This window comes from Sminthopsis crassicaudata, chromosome 1 (genome assembly GCF_048593235.1).
Source record: "Sminthopsis crassicaudata isolate SCR6 chromosome 1, ASM4859323v1, whole genome shotgun sequence".
Taxonomy (NCBI): domain Eukaryota; kingdom Metazoa; phylum Chordata; class Mammalia; order Dasyuromorphia; family Dasyuridae; genus Sminthopsis; species Sminthopsis crassicaudata.
In genome coordinates this window covers 529,177,033-529,189,758 of record NC_133617.1, presented here as the reverse complement: position 1 = coordinate 529,189,758, position 12,726 = coordinate 529,177,033, and the positions used below count along the sequence as shown (strand labels likewise).

Here is a 12,726-nt window from a genome sequence, read left to right as displayed (position 1 = left end):
CGGAAAGGGTCCTGTATGTGCCAAAATGTTTGTGGCAGCTCTTTTTGTTGTAGCTAGAAACTGGAAGATGAATGGATATCCATCAATTGGAGAATGGTTGGGTAAATTATGGTATATGAAGGTTATGGAATACTATTGCTCTGTAAGAAATGACCAGCAGGAGGAATACAGAGAGGCTTGGAGAGACTTAAATCAACTGTTGCTGAGTGAAATGAGCAGAACCAGAAGATCACTATACACTTCAACAACAATACTGTATGAGGATGTATTCTGATGGAAGTGGAAATCTTCAACATAAAGAAGATCCAACTCACTTCCAGTGGATCAATGATGGACAGAAATAACTATACCCAGAGAAGGAACACTGGGAAGCGAATGTAAGTTGTTAGCACTACTGTCTATCTACCCAGGTTACTTATACCTTCGGAAGCTAATAATTAATGTGCAACAAGAAAATGGTATTTACACACATATATTGTATCTAGGTTATATTGTAATACATGTAAAATGTATGGGATTACCTGCCATCGGGGGGAGGGAGTGGAGGGAGGGGATAATTTGGAAAAATGAAAAAAAAAAAAAAAAGACTATCATGTCCCATCCCTACCTCCCAAGATTTTCTGTCTTTAAGTTAAAAATCCCTAGTATCTTCAACTGAAGGTACTTCACTTATGGCACAAACTTTATAGCTTTTATTTTGGATACTCTCTAGCAAACAACAACAATAACAAACTTCAAGCCCAGCTCTTTATACTTCATCCTATGGTCTCCTGGATATGTATAAACTCCTAAATTCAAAAGAAATTCAGTCCTGAGTTTGGGAAGTATTAAATATAACCATGTACACACACATATCCACACATCAGAAAAATTGGAAGCGCTAAAAAAAAAAAAAAAAAAAAAAAAAAAAAAAAAAATGGTGTAGGACTTACTACCCTCTTTCACTACCTACCTTATAATTATCTGTATTTTCTGTATTCTTTATATAATTATATATGTCCTTCTTTCTCCCTGTGAATAGGGATCATTTTATTGGTTGTATTTGTATGACCAGTGTCTGGCAAAGACCCTGACATAGAAAGGTGTTTCACAAATATTTACTGATTATTCAAGAAGAGAAAAATTTCTGTCATGTCAGGAGAAAAATCTGATTAGTCTTCCCTTAATAACCTTTAAAACATGGATCAAAACATAGTGTTTTCACCTTTGTTGCTGCTCTTGTTTGGCTTGCTTGTTTTTTTCTTATTTTTTCCACTTTTAATCTGATTCTTCTTGTGCAACATGATAAATGTGGAAATAGGTTTAGAAGAACTGCACATATTTAACCTATATTGGATTACTTGCTGTCTAGGGAAGGTGGGAGTTGGGGACGGAGAAAAATTTGGAACACAAGGTTTTGCAAGGGTGAATGCTGAAAATTATCTTAGCATGTATTTTGAAAAATAAAAAACTGTTATTAAAAAAAAAAAAAAAAGGATGATCCCCAAATGATTTTGCAGAAGGGGGGAATTAAGAGATGATGTCTCCCAAGAAAAGAAACAATCAAAAGGACACATTCCTTTGCTTTAATTACTAACATTTTGACTCATACATCCAGTTTATCCTCCCTCCTACATTTCCCCACCCCAGCACAGACACAAACTGACAAGACAATCAATCATGACAAATATCTACATAATTTTTTCCTCTGTTGAAATATGTTTTAAAGTTTTCTCTAGACTTAAGATTTGTCCTTGTTAGAAAAAAAAAAAAATATATATATATATATATATATATGTAATTAAAGGAGCTCTTGGAATGTTTGATTTAGGCTTTAGTAGGGGAAGGAATCCCTCTTCCTTCTTCCATCTCCCACCCAACTACATTGCCATACTGTTCATTTCTTTTTTGTTGTAACTGTTTCTTTTCTAAATCGCCAAGGCTGGGAGTACAATTTTGTCCCCCAATCCTTTTTCTACCACCTATCATGTAAAAGAATAAATTAGAAATTAGGTGGAGCTGGAACTGTACCAATGACCTGGACTTTTCTCTTAACCAAAGATACTTAAACAAATAAACTCTAGCAAGTATCTATATTGCCAGGGAGTGAAAAGACTAAATAAAGGGATATTCACAATTACTGTGGTTTTTTTTTTTAATTAAGGGATAATAATAACTGATCTCTCTATTAATGTGATTATCAAGGAACAATCCCTAAGAAATTTAAAAGTAAAGTTTATAGAATCATAACCATATTATCACATCTTCTTCTTAGCTTCTGGCCCTTGCTATTACAGAATAAATGCATCAAGATTGGTACATAACCAAACAAGGATGATTCAAAGAAGCTTTCAAGCTTGAAGTAGATATCATTTACTCTAATTATTTTACAAAAGAAGATACTTAGGCCCAAAGAGTTTAAAATAGTTTCCTAAAATAATTTCACTAGTTAGTGGCATAAAACTCAAATTTCCTAATTCCTAGCTTGTGACCTTTCTCTTTTATAGTTGTCCCCCAACTGTCCAAAGAGAAATAGAACTTTGGGTTCTTTTGTTAGTTATTTCTAGTATAACAAATTTAGAGTGGTGCTTTCTGAAAACTCAGTTTTTTTCATTATTTGAACTGTACTTACAGTATTTTGAACACTGCCACACAATAACTAAAAATATTTTTGTCATTCTTAAGAGTTTAAAAAATATTAAAATACCATCTTTTAAATTGTAAAACAGTTGGATGTTTTCCCCAAAATTTATACCTTTACACACTCAGAATTTGGGCCTAGAAAACCAATGAAATAAATAAGGTGGTTTTGTTTTGTTTTGTTTTGTTTTTTAAATAGACAGTCTTTGGTGATGCAAAGGCAGAGATCATTTTTGTTACCTCCTGTCTCTCTCTCTGTATCTTCCTAAAGTGAATATTGTTGGCTCTGTCATAAAATTCTAGATATTGCTCAATAGACAAGACAATAACATCATAACTTTCTATCTTCCCAGTGAGCAACAGAGAAGTTGTTGCTTCTCTCCTTCTGTCCTGGACCATAAATACTATGACATATAATTTGAATGTAGTAATTTTTAAAAGTAATTACAGGTAAAGTTTCATAAAAGTTGCATACTACATTAGGGTAGTATTTTGAAGCAACATAGTCATTTCAACTAAAGATGTATATGCTAAGACATTGGCAATTAAGATGAGAATCATGAAAAAAGGTATCATTTCTATTATTTGCAGAAGAAGCATTAATTATTAGCTATACTTGATAAGCAGCTTCCTCCTGAATATATTTAAATTGTAGGGGTGTAGAAGAGACTAAAGTCCTAATTGACAGACTAAATTTAATCAGGGTTAGTCCAACTCTGAGTATACCAAGTACTTAACAAAAAGTTAGGAACACACATAAACACATTAAGAGTTTTACTATTGGGGAAGCTAGGTGGCGCAGTGGATAGAGCACCAGCCCTGAAGTCAGGAAGACCCGAGTTCAAATTTGGTCTCAGACACTTAACACTTCCTAGCTGTGTGGCCCTGGGCAAGTCACTTAACCCCAATCTAAAAAAAAAAAAAAACTATGTGTACTAACCTGTTTATCATTGTCACGTGTCTCTGCATCGGCACTTCTCTGGACACTCCACTTCCTAGGGTAGGGGGCAAAGTATATGGTGAAGTTTCGTTACCAGACTTGACACATTTTTCTCTTAAGAGTGTGGGTTTTTTGCTGTCTCTTTCAGACTCTGAAGAAAATCCTGGTTGTCTGAGTGTTGCTTTTGGTTTTCCTATAAAAGAAGACATTCATATGGGATTGTGTAAGCTTCCTAAAATTAAAGATTCATTTTGTCACTCTTTTGCTTTCAAACATGTTGAAGAGCCAGATCCCCCTAATTTCAAGCTAATGCACAGGCACCTCAACCTAACTAATAAGGACTTAATCTCTAATTACTCAACCATTTTTTATACTTATTCCACTCCAAATTCCAGCATTGTTCTTCAAACACATTATCTTCATTCTTTTCTCCATGCTATTCATTGGTCTTCCAATCACTTCTATGACTGCTCCAGCTTGGTACTTGATTCCCCTTCATTCCTCTAGCCTTTCCCAAAGAACTTTACCTGTTAAGGGCCAGGTATTGTCTCAGGGATTGGGGATACAAAGAAAAGTGAAGGCATCTTGATTTAAGGAACTTTTGTTCTACTGGCAAAAACAACATGTGCACATATAAGTATATACAAAAGTCAGGGATAAAGACTGGATCTGTGACTTCACTAAGGGAACTCCTACATGAGGAAAATCACTCTACCAATCTATGTCTAGTCTTAAAAGTGAAGTCACTTGTCCATGTTTACCAGGTCAGTATGCTTTATAAGTATGCCTTGAACCCATGTCCTCTTGTGTCAACACCAGCTCTATTTGCTATGTCACACTGACTCTCATACAAAATAAATAAATAAATAAATAAACAAATTATATATATGCAAAAGAAATTTAAGGTAATATCTAGGGAGAAGTGCTAACAGTTTAGAATCAGGAATGGTAATTTTAAAATTTTTTATTATTTTATTTCCCTCAAATACATGTTAAAACAAATTTTTAATATTCATTTTTAAACATCTGAGTTCTAAAGTCTTTTCCTCTGTCTTTACTCCCTTTCCTATTCCCTGGGAGAAGACAAACCATTTGGTATAGGTTATACATGTGTAGTCATGCAAAATAAATTTCCATATTAGTCATATTGCAAAAGAAAATAGATAAAAACTCCTCAAGCCCCAAGAAAAATAAAAGCAATTTTTAAAAAGTATTCTTCAATCTGCATTAAAACTCCATCACTTCTTTTTCTGAGGATGGGTAACATTTTTCATCATAATTCCTTCAGAGTTGTCTTAGATCATTATATTTTCTGAGAATAGCTAAGCCATCCATAAATGATCATCATCTTACAATACTGCTATTACTATGTACAGTGTTCTCCTGATTCTACTCATTTCACTTTGTATCAGTTCATGTTAAGTCTTGCCTGCTTTTTTCTGAGAGAATCCTAAGCATTATTTCTAACAATATAATATAGGAGGCCTTTGTCACTCTTGGGCGCTTCAGATAAATCACATCTTTTTAATGCTTTAGAAAGACCTTAGAAATCATCTGATCCAATATTCTCATTTTGGAAATCATACACTGAGAAATTTAAAAACCATATAAGTCTATCCAAGATAACGCACAAAGTCAATAGCAGCATTAGTATGAACCCAAAGTCTTCTGGCTGCATCTCACTACACTGCTGTACTTATTGAATATATCCTTCCCCAACATGTCTATAAGCTCCTTGAGAAAATGTCTTATATACATATTTTTGAATTGCCTTCAGTGATGAGCAAAAAATTAGTACTTAATAAATGCTATTGATTTCACATGCTCTATGTAATTATAAATTTTGTAAAAACTAAACACATTTTATTTCTAAAAAGTTTATAATCTGCCAAATCAGCTTCTGGTATTCTAGTTGATAGTTTCCCCCCACAAAAGCCCCTATAATAATAAAGATACAAAGCTTCACACCCCACTTGGAGTTATTTCCAATTTCTTTTCAGCTCATCAAATTTACTTTATAACAATTTTCAAGTGGAAATACTAACTTCAGACTTTTTTCTTTGAAATAGTACAAAACAAACATGTTAATGCCACTTGGAATTTCAATGTATTCACCATTCCAGCACATAAAACAAACTTACCTTCTAGGAAGAACGGCATAGTTTTCTTCACTCTCATTTGACAATTCACCTGCCTTCCTGTTTTTCTTTTTGAACTCCTCTGGCGTGCTACTAGTTGAGCAATCCGGGCTGTCTCTGTGCAAGCCACAGCATAGCAAGTTATCTGCTCATAGAAAGCAAGGAAAAAAATTTGAGATTTAAAATTTCTTAGGAATAAGCAAAACAAGTATACCTCTGTAAAAGCATGCACATACAAATGATATAATATTCCTTTTATTTATTCTTAATGAAAATGCTTTAGCAAAAATACATTTTCAGCATATTTTATGACTATCTTTTTCAAAAAGCTTTATACATTTTATTTTTCAGTTTCAGAATCAAATTACAATGTTACTCTTCATATATCATGGTGATAATGCTGGATGACTAGTAATAGAGACTGTGGATACATAGAGTCATTTTTTTCAATAGCAGTCATGGCTTTTTACTGATTTCTCTCTTTTTATCTGATCCTCTTTGTAATACAGTTCTGCAAAACAGCACAATGGGACAATTTGTAGCCATGAAATACAGCAGAGCCAACTCGGTCATACAGGGAAAAAATTAATAACAATGATAATAATAATAATAATAATAGCTAACACATAAAATTCCAAGGCCTGCAAAGTTCTTTATGTATATTCTCTCATCTGATCCTCACAACAACCCTGTTAGGTAACTGCTGTTATTTCCATTCTACAAATTGGGAAACCAAGACTGAGAGAGGTTAGGATGAAGAATAAAAATAGGCCAATTTCTTCACCAGCAGGCCCAGTTATAAAGTAGTAAAGTTCCCCAATTATAAAGAATTTCCCTCAGGTATACTCACTAGCTGTCAAGAGCCATACATGTTCATATTACTTTCTTTGCTTTATCAGAAAAATCTTGCTTTGCTCTTCTGACTTTTTATAATTCTAATAGTAACTTAAGCCTCACCAATCCCATGATGCAATCAAGTAAACTTAGGTTCACATTATGTACATCACACTTTAAGATTCATTTTAAAAATCAGTTCAAAAGTGATTTAAAAATTCTGACGTCCACAAAAGTGAAAGCTTACCAACATATTGCTATTTCTACTAATTACTTATTGACTCTTCTTCTAATATCAAATCAAGAAAAAAAGACAAGAAGTTCTGTATTGTTCTTTACGTTAATCACACATACACTCACCATTTAGTTTTCCACTCTATCACTGCTGGGTTCAAGTTGAAAAAAAATCAGACTTGCGTTAAAAGTGAAAAAGACGCGAGAAAAATGACAAATGGGGAAGTTCATAGTATAGGATTAAAAAGCTCATGGGATGTTAAGCTGTATTGCCAGAATACAGAATGAGCAAAGTTTAGCAGTCCTACAGTAGACATTTTCACTACTTCTAGAAATCCCATAATGGCAAATCAGCAGAGTGATGAGAGGATACAAAACCATGTCCCTACTAACACCTGTTGAGATAATTTTTTAGCAGGAATAAAAGACTTAAGGGACTAGGACAGCTGTTTTCAATTATTTGAAGGATTGTAAAAGAGAATTAGACCTATTTTGTTTGGCCATTCAGAGCAAAACTGGAATTATAAGATACATATTATAGGAAAGAATATGAAGTTTCATTGTAGAAATATTACTTATTTAAGTCCTTAACAATTACAGTTGTCCAAAAAAAACAAAAAAAAGCTAACTCATGCAGCTGCATGATACTTGATACTTTGCTATATGTACAATGTGCTTATGGCCACTTGTAAAGGATGTTTTACAAGGATTTTATCTTTTGAGTCTAGTCCAACACTCCTCAAAAATTATTTCCCAACTCAAACTACACATCAGATCAGAATATATGAAAATTTTCAATCATGAATTATTTCACCTTTAGTCAGTTTACTTTCAGCCTTCAGTGTGAAAGTGTATTCATCAGCTCAGGATGTGAGGACCAGGAACGAAAGAAAAGAGTGACAGAAGTGAAAGGAGGAGAGAAGAAAAGGAAGAGGATAACATTCATTTTTGAAAATTCACAGGTTTTTAAAATGCAATCTCCTTGGAAGCAAATTTTTTTTGCATTAGTAAAAATTTGGACTGGAAGATCTCTGAGATTACTTCCAATTCTTTAAGCCTATCTATGATTCTGTGAACTTTTAAGAAGTCAAGTTTTCATTAATTTACATGGCATATATATGTATATATGTGCAATTACCTTCTTACCTCTCCAGATCTACTGATCTCTATTCTGACAACTGCTGGCACACTTCTCAAATATGCCTCTAATGTAGGATATCCTAGTTGTTTGAATGGGATCCAATCACCAGTCAAAGATTTGTATTCCCCTTGTAGCCTGGGTAATGCTATTCCGTTCTTATGGGACTGCAGAACAGCTCGAAGCATCTTTGCAACCAAGTCTGCTTCCAGCATCTTTACCTGTAATTAAGTAGAAGAGAAATTCATTGAAACACAGTTCATCATTCTACAAATTTAAAATTATGAATGAATTGACACTTAAATTGTAAAGCATAAATAGATTATATAGGAGGTATAGACACTGGCTATTCTACTACTAGAACAAACATTTCTTCTTGGTTTTGTGAGCAAGGGGGTCTGCCAAATACTCCACTAAGAAGTTGGTACACTTTTTTGTACCTAACCTATTCTTCATCTCTTAAGTCAGCTGTTTTCACAGAAATACGATATTTCACAACAGAAGAGAAGGGATAACCTTCCTTGTTCTAGAAACGATAATTTCATCTTCATTTATGTGAAAGGCAAAGTCTTACGACTAAGTAAGGATCAAGACAGAGCTGTAGTTTCATTATCCACTGCATATTCTAAAATTCCTGCTTCATATCATATATTTTATGAGGATGATCTGTTATTATGTCATTACCTTATAATACCCATTAGCATGTCTTCCCACTTTACTTTTAACACTTCAAGGAATCCTAAAGGGGAGCCTAAAGCCTAAATTCCTAAAAGAAGCTAAACTCCAAGTACCTGAAAAAAACGAAGTTCATATAATAATGAACCCATACCTCCCTTCCCCAGAACAGAGAGATGAGGGAAGAGGATACTGAATTAGGAATTAATGTTATGTAAATTGCCTAATATGGTCACCATATTGGATATGGATACTTTTATTTTATCACAGTGGAGATGTCTGCCCCCTGCCCTGACTCCATCTTGCCCATGTCTATGATATAAAGAAGAAAAACATCAACAAAACTTACTTAGAATATAAGATATCAAGAATATGTAAATTTTGTCAACACATTCATACTTTTCTCCTCCCTTTCTACAGCATGTTATTTCATGGACACACCTTTTGTCAACACATATCACAACCCCTCTAATCTAGAAGTCTGTGAGAGTTCATCATACTGAAGTTACTTGGTGATAAGCCTCTCTCAGAGCTTTACTAGGCTAGTACTCAGATAAAAGATAACTCCATAATTGGGCCCATACTTAAATATCTTTCCATTTCTTCTTATGTAAAAGTGGACTTCTACTAGTTGTAATTTTTATTTTTAATTTTTTTTAATTTTTAAAAGGACTTAAGTCTTTAAATACATAAATTGACACTTTAGTATAATGAAGAACTGTTTTTAAAATAATACCCCAATACCTCATTTTATTTAATTGATGTGAAATTTCTGCCAATGGTGCAGATCACAATTTCTCTTGTTTATCCAATACGTGCAACTCTTATCAGTTTCTTTCCATAAGTTCACAATATTAAAGCCATCAATTTTACCAGCAATACTCTTTCTACTTTCTTGACATTGCAAGTATCCCCATAAAGTCTGCTATTCATTAAATATCTCTTACTTTCACCATGTGATCAATTCATTTCTTAATTTATACATTTCTTTGATGATGTCCTTTATATGACATATCTCCTAAATGAATCTTAGTTTTTAAAGTGTTGTAGCCAGCTCAGATCCACAGGTTACCTCTCTATTAAACTTTGGAGATATTCAACTTCAAATCTTTTAGAGATTTGTAGCCATAGATCTTCCCTGGAATAATAAATAGTATTGACTTTTGGTAAGTACTCCCCCAAAAAAGGTATAAGCCTTTGTTACATGAAAAAGCTTGAAGTTGTTAAAAGAACTATGCCAACTTTCCAAAGACAATATAGAGTGCTGCCCTCCTAATCACTTCTTAGATCAGAGCTCACAATATTCCTCTTTATTATCTATCAAAGATAAAGATACTGATGAGCTTAATACATTCTCTCTCTGAATTAAGACTAAAATGTAATTGAGAAATGTCTAACAAGATAAAAAATATAGCACAATATAATGTGAATTTATGATTTTCTAAGTATGTGTGATCCCAGGGCTCTATTTCTGTTTTGAATTTGACATAATTGGTCTATATAATAGGCATTCTTTATTATTGTTTTTCTAGAAGAAGAGCATAGGCCAAGCTCTTTTGCTCAAATACAGTATGACCTGAATCAACCAAGCACATCTTGAGAATGGAGATTTGTTTCTATCTTTGTATTTTTTATGTTTTAGCACAGTAGTTGACTTTTGATACTTCAGTAGATTAGATTTTTAATTTCATTGATATAAGTATTTCTCTAGCAGCAAAGATTACAACCCATCCATGTTTTCTTGTCCATGTGCAACTATAAATTCTCCACAGATTGTGAACCAAAGAGTTTTGGGATGTGGGAGAACATCAGTTTCCTGTCTCTTACCATTATGTGGATTCACGGACTATTCATCTACTATATAACTGGTCCCTTGTTTTTACAGTCACAGTCCCTTTAATGTTCTTTATGGCCTTTTCTCCCCATATATTTTATCATGAATAATAAAATGGCACACTTATTTTTGCTCACTGGAAGTCTCTCCATTGTCCTTTAAATGATGCATAGTTGTGATTCTTTAATGATTACTATAATCTGTGACCCTTGGTCATACAATATTAGAAAAACAGTTATTAATTTCTAGAATTTCCCAAATGAAATCCATCCTGTTTCCTTCCTTTTATTCAATTTTAAATCCAGTTCATTGTGCAATTACTCTTTTGTCCATCTTCAGGACATTCTTCCAATGACCTCTTTAGTTCTAGTCCTGGGGCATTGCATTCTGAATGGCGAGTTCTTCATAACCAGATGCTTCTCTCTTAGTTACACTCACTATTCTAGTTATTTCTCAGATCAAATTACCCTTCTCTGATTATCACTCTCTTGTGTTATTTTCTCCTCTTATTAGAATGTTGAGGAAAGTATTGTCTTTTTGTATTTGTATCTCCAATATTTAGCATGTTACCTGGCTTATAGTAAATACTCAGTAAGTATATTATATGAGGATGTATTCTGATGGAAGTGGATATCTTCAACATAGAGAAGAGCTAATCCAATTCCAATTGATCAATGATGGACAGAATCAGCTACACCCAGAGAAGAAACACTGGGAAATGAGTATAAACTGTTAGCATTTTTTGTTTTTCTCCCCAGGTTATTTTTACCTTCGGAATCCAATTCTTCCTTTGCAACAACAACAACAAAATTCGGTTCTGCACATATATATTGTACCTAGAATATACTATAAGATATTTAATATGTGTAGGAATGCCTGCCATCTAGGGGAGAGGGTGGAAGGAAGGAGGGGAAAATTCGGAACAGAAAGGAGTACAAGGGATAATATAGTAAAAAAAATTACCTATGCATATGTACTGTCAAAAATGTTATAATTATCAAATTAATAAAAAATAAAAAAATAAAATAAAAACACCTTCTCTAAGTTAAAAAAAATACTCAGTAAGTTTAGCAGCAATGGATACAACAGATACATAGTTGGGCCATCTACCTGGATATAGACTAGACATGATACAGTCTTCATCCACTTAAGTTTTCTTTCTGTGCACAGAATAACCATGTTCAATAGTTAGGAATCTCATTTAGAAACTTTGGTGTTAAAGACCTGATGCAATAAATAATAACATGTCCTCCACATATAAAGCTGAAGAACTCATCACTTATAATCTCTTAATTTGGATTCTGTGCTGTATATATTCCATGATAGAAACACTTCTTAGTAGGTATATGCCTCTTTGTTTTACATCTCTCTTGATAATAATAACTAGAATGGCAACGTTTTTTGTTAAAATTGTCAAAAAAACTTCCTGTTGTTTGTCCTTCCTTTTCTAAAAGGACCATGCCCATCTGAGAGGTAATACCATGAGATGCAAGTGAATTGGATTTAGGTGAGGGAGAGCTGTCTAAGGTCACCTGCCTTACTTTCCCTTCCAGAGTCATCTGAGTCCAGTGGCCAGATATAGATGAGGATTGGAGATATACATGAATACAGTGGGAGACCTAAACTTTTTTTTTTCTTTTTTTTTTTTTAAAGCTCATGTCTTCAACAAATCTCAGTTTGACTGAAGCCACACCCAACTAAGATTCTGACATACGTATAAGGAAACCCTTTTCTCAAGAGAAGGGTTTTAATATAGTATTTTTACTCTATCAAATAAAGTGACTTTTTGAAAATCAGCTAACAATAAGCATAGTGAAATCTTGTATTCTCTTTTTTAGTCAAATTTGTGACTATAAAAGTTATGTTCTACTGGAAAATATCAAAATTTTTTTTTAATCTTCAACTTTTCACCAAGGATATCCTTAATATGTGTATATTATCATCATAAAGACATTGAAGAGATGAAAAAGTAGACAAATGGTTTATAATTATAATTTCTATTGTTTTCTTTGGGTGGCAATAATATCTATGTTTTCCCTACATTTAGTCAGTTTCTTTTTCTCTTTTCAAATTTCTTAAGAATTGATCCCTTAGTTTTGTCAAAAATATATTATCTTCAGTTTGAATAATGTGAATAATGGGTCTGCTCCAGTTATTTTACTATTTTTTTTTCATTAGTGCTATTTTCTATATTCTTATGCAGTACATTTGAGTACTATGACAAATAGTCTGCTGTAGATATTAACATGTTTTCCCCTGATTTTCATTTGCTTGCTGTCCTTCTAGTGACATTTAAAAATGTTCTTGGGATGAT

The 12,726-nt window shown here is 33.2% G+C and overlaps 1 protein-coding gene across 6 annotated transcripts in view; it reads right to left on the bottom strand.

The window, feature by feature from the left end:
• TDRD7 (tudor domain containing 7) overlaps window positions 1-12,726 on the bottom strand; it is a 93,914-nt gene that overhangs the window by 59,494 nt on the left and 21,694 nt on the right. For all 6 annotated transcript variants that reach the window (XM_074281815.1, XM_074281817.1, XM_074281818.1 and 3 more), the window contains 3 exons: window positions 7,912-8,124; window positions 5,701-5,842; window positions 3,560-3,752 (listed from right to left, as the gene is read on the bottom strand). In XM_074281815.1, the coding sequence (XP_074137916.1) occupies window positions 3,560-3,752; window positions 5,701-5,842; window positions 7,912-8,118 (542 nt within the window). In that variant the 5' untranslated portion in view covers window positions 8,119-8,124. The remainder of the gene's footprint in view (window positions 1-3,559; window positions 3,753-5,700; window positions 5,843-7,911; window positions 8,125-12,726) is intronic.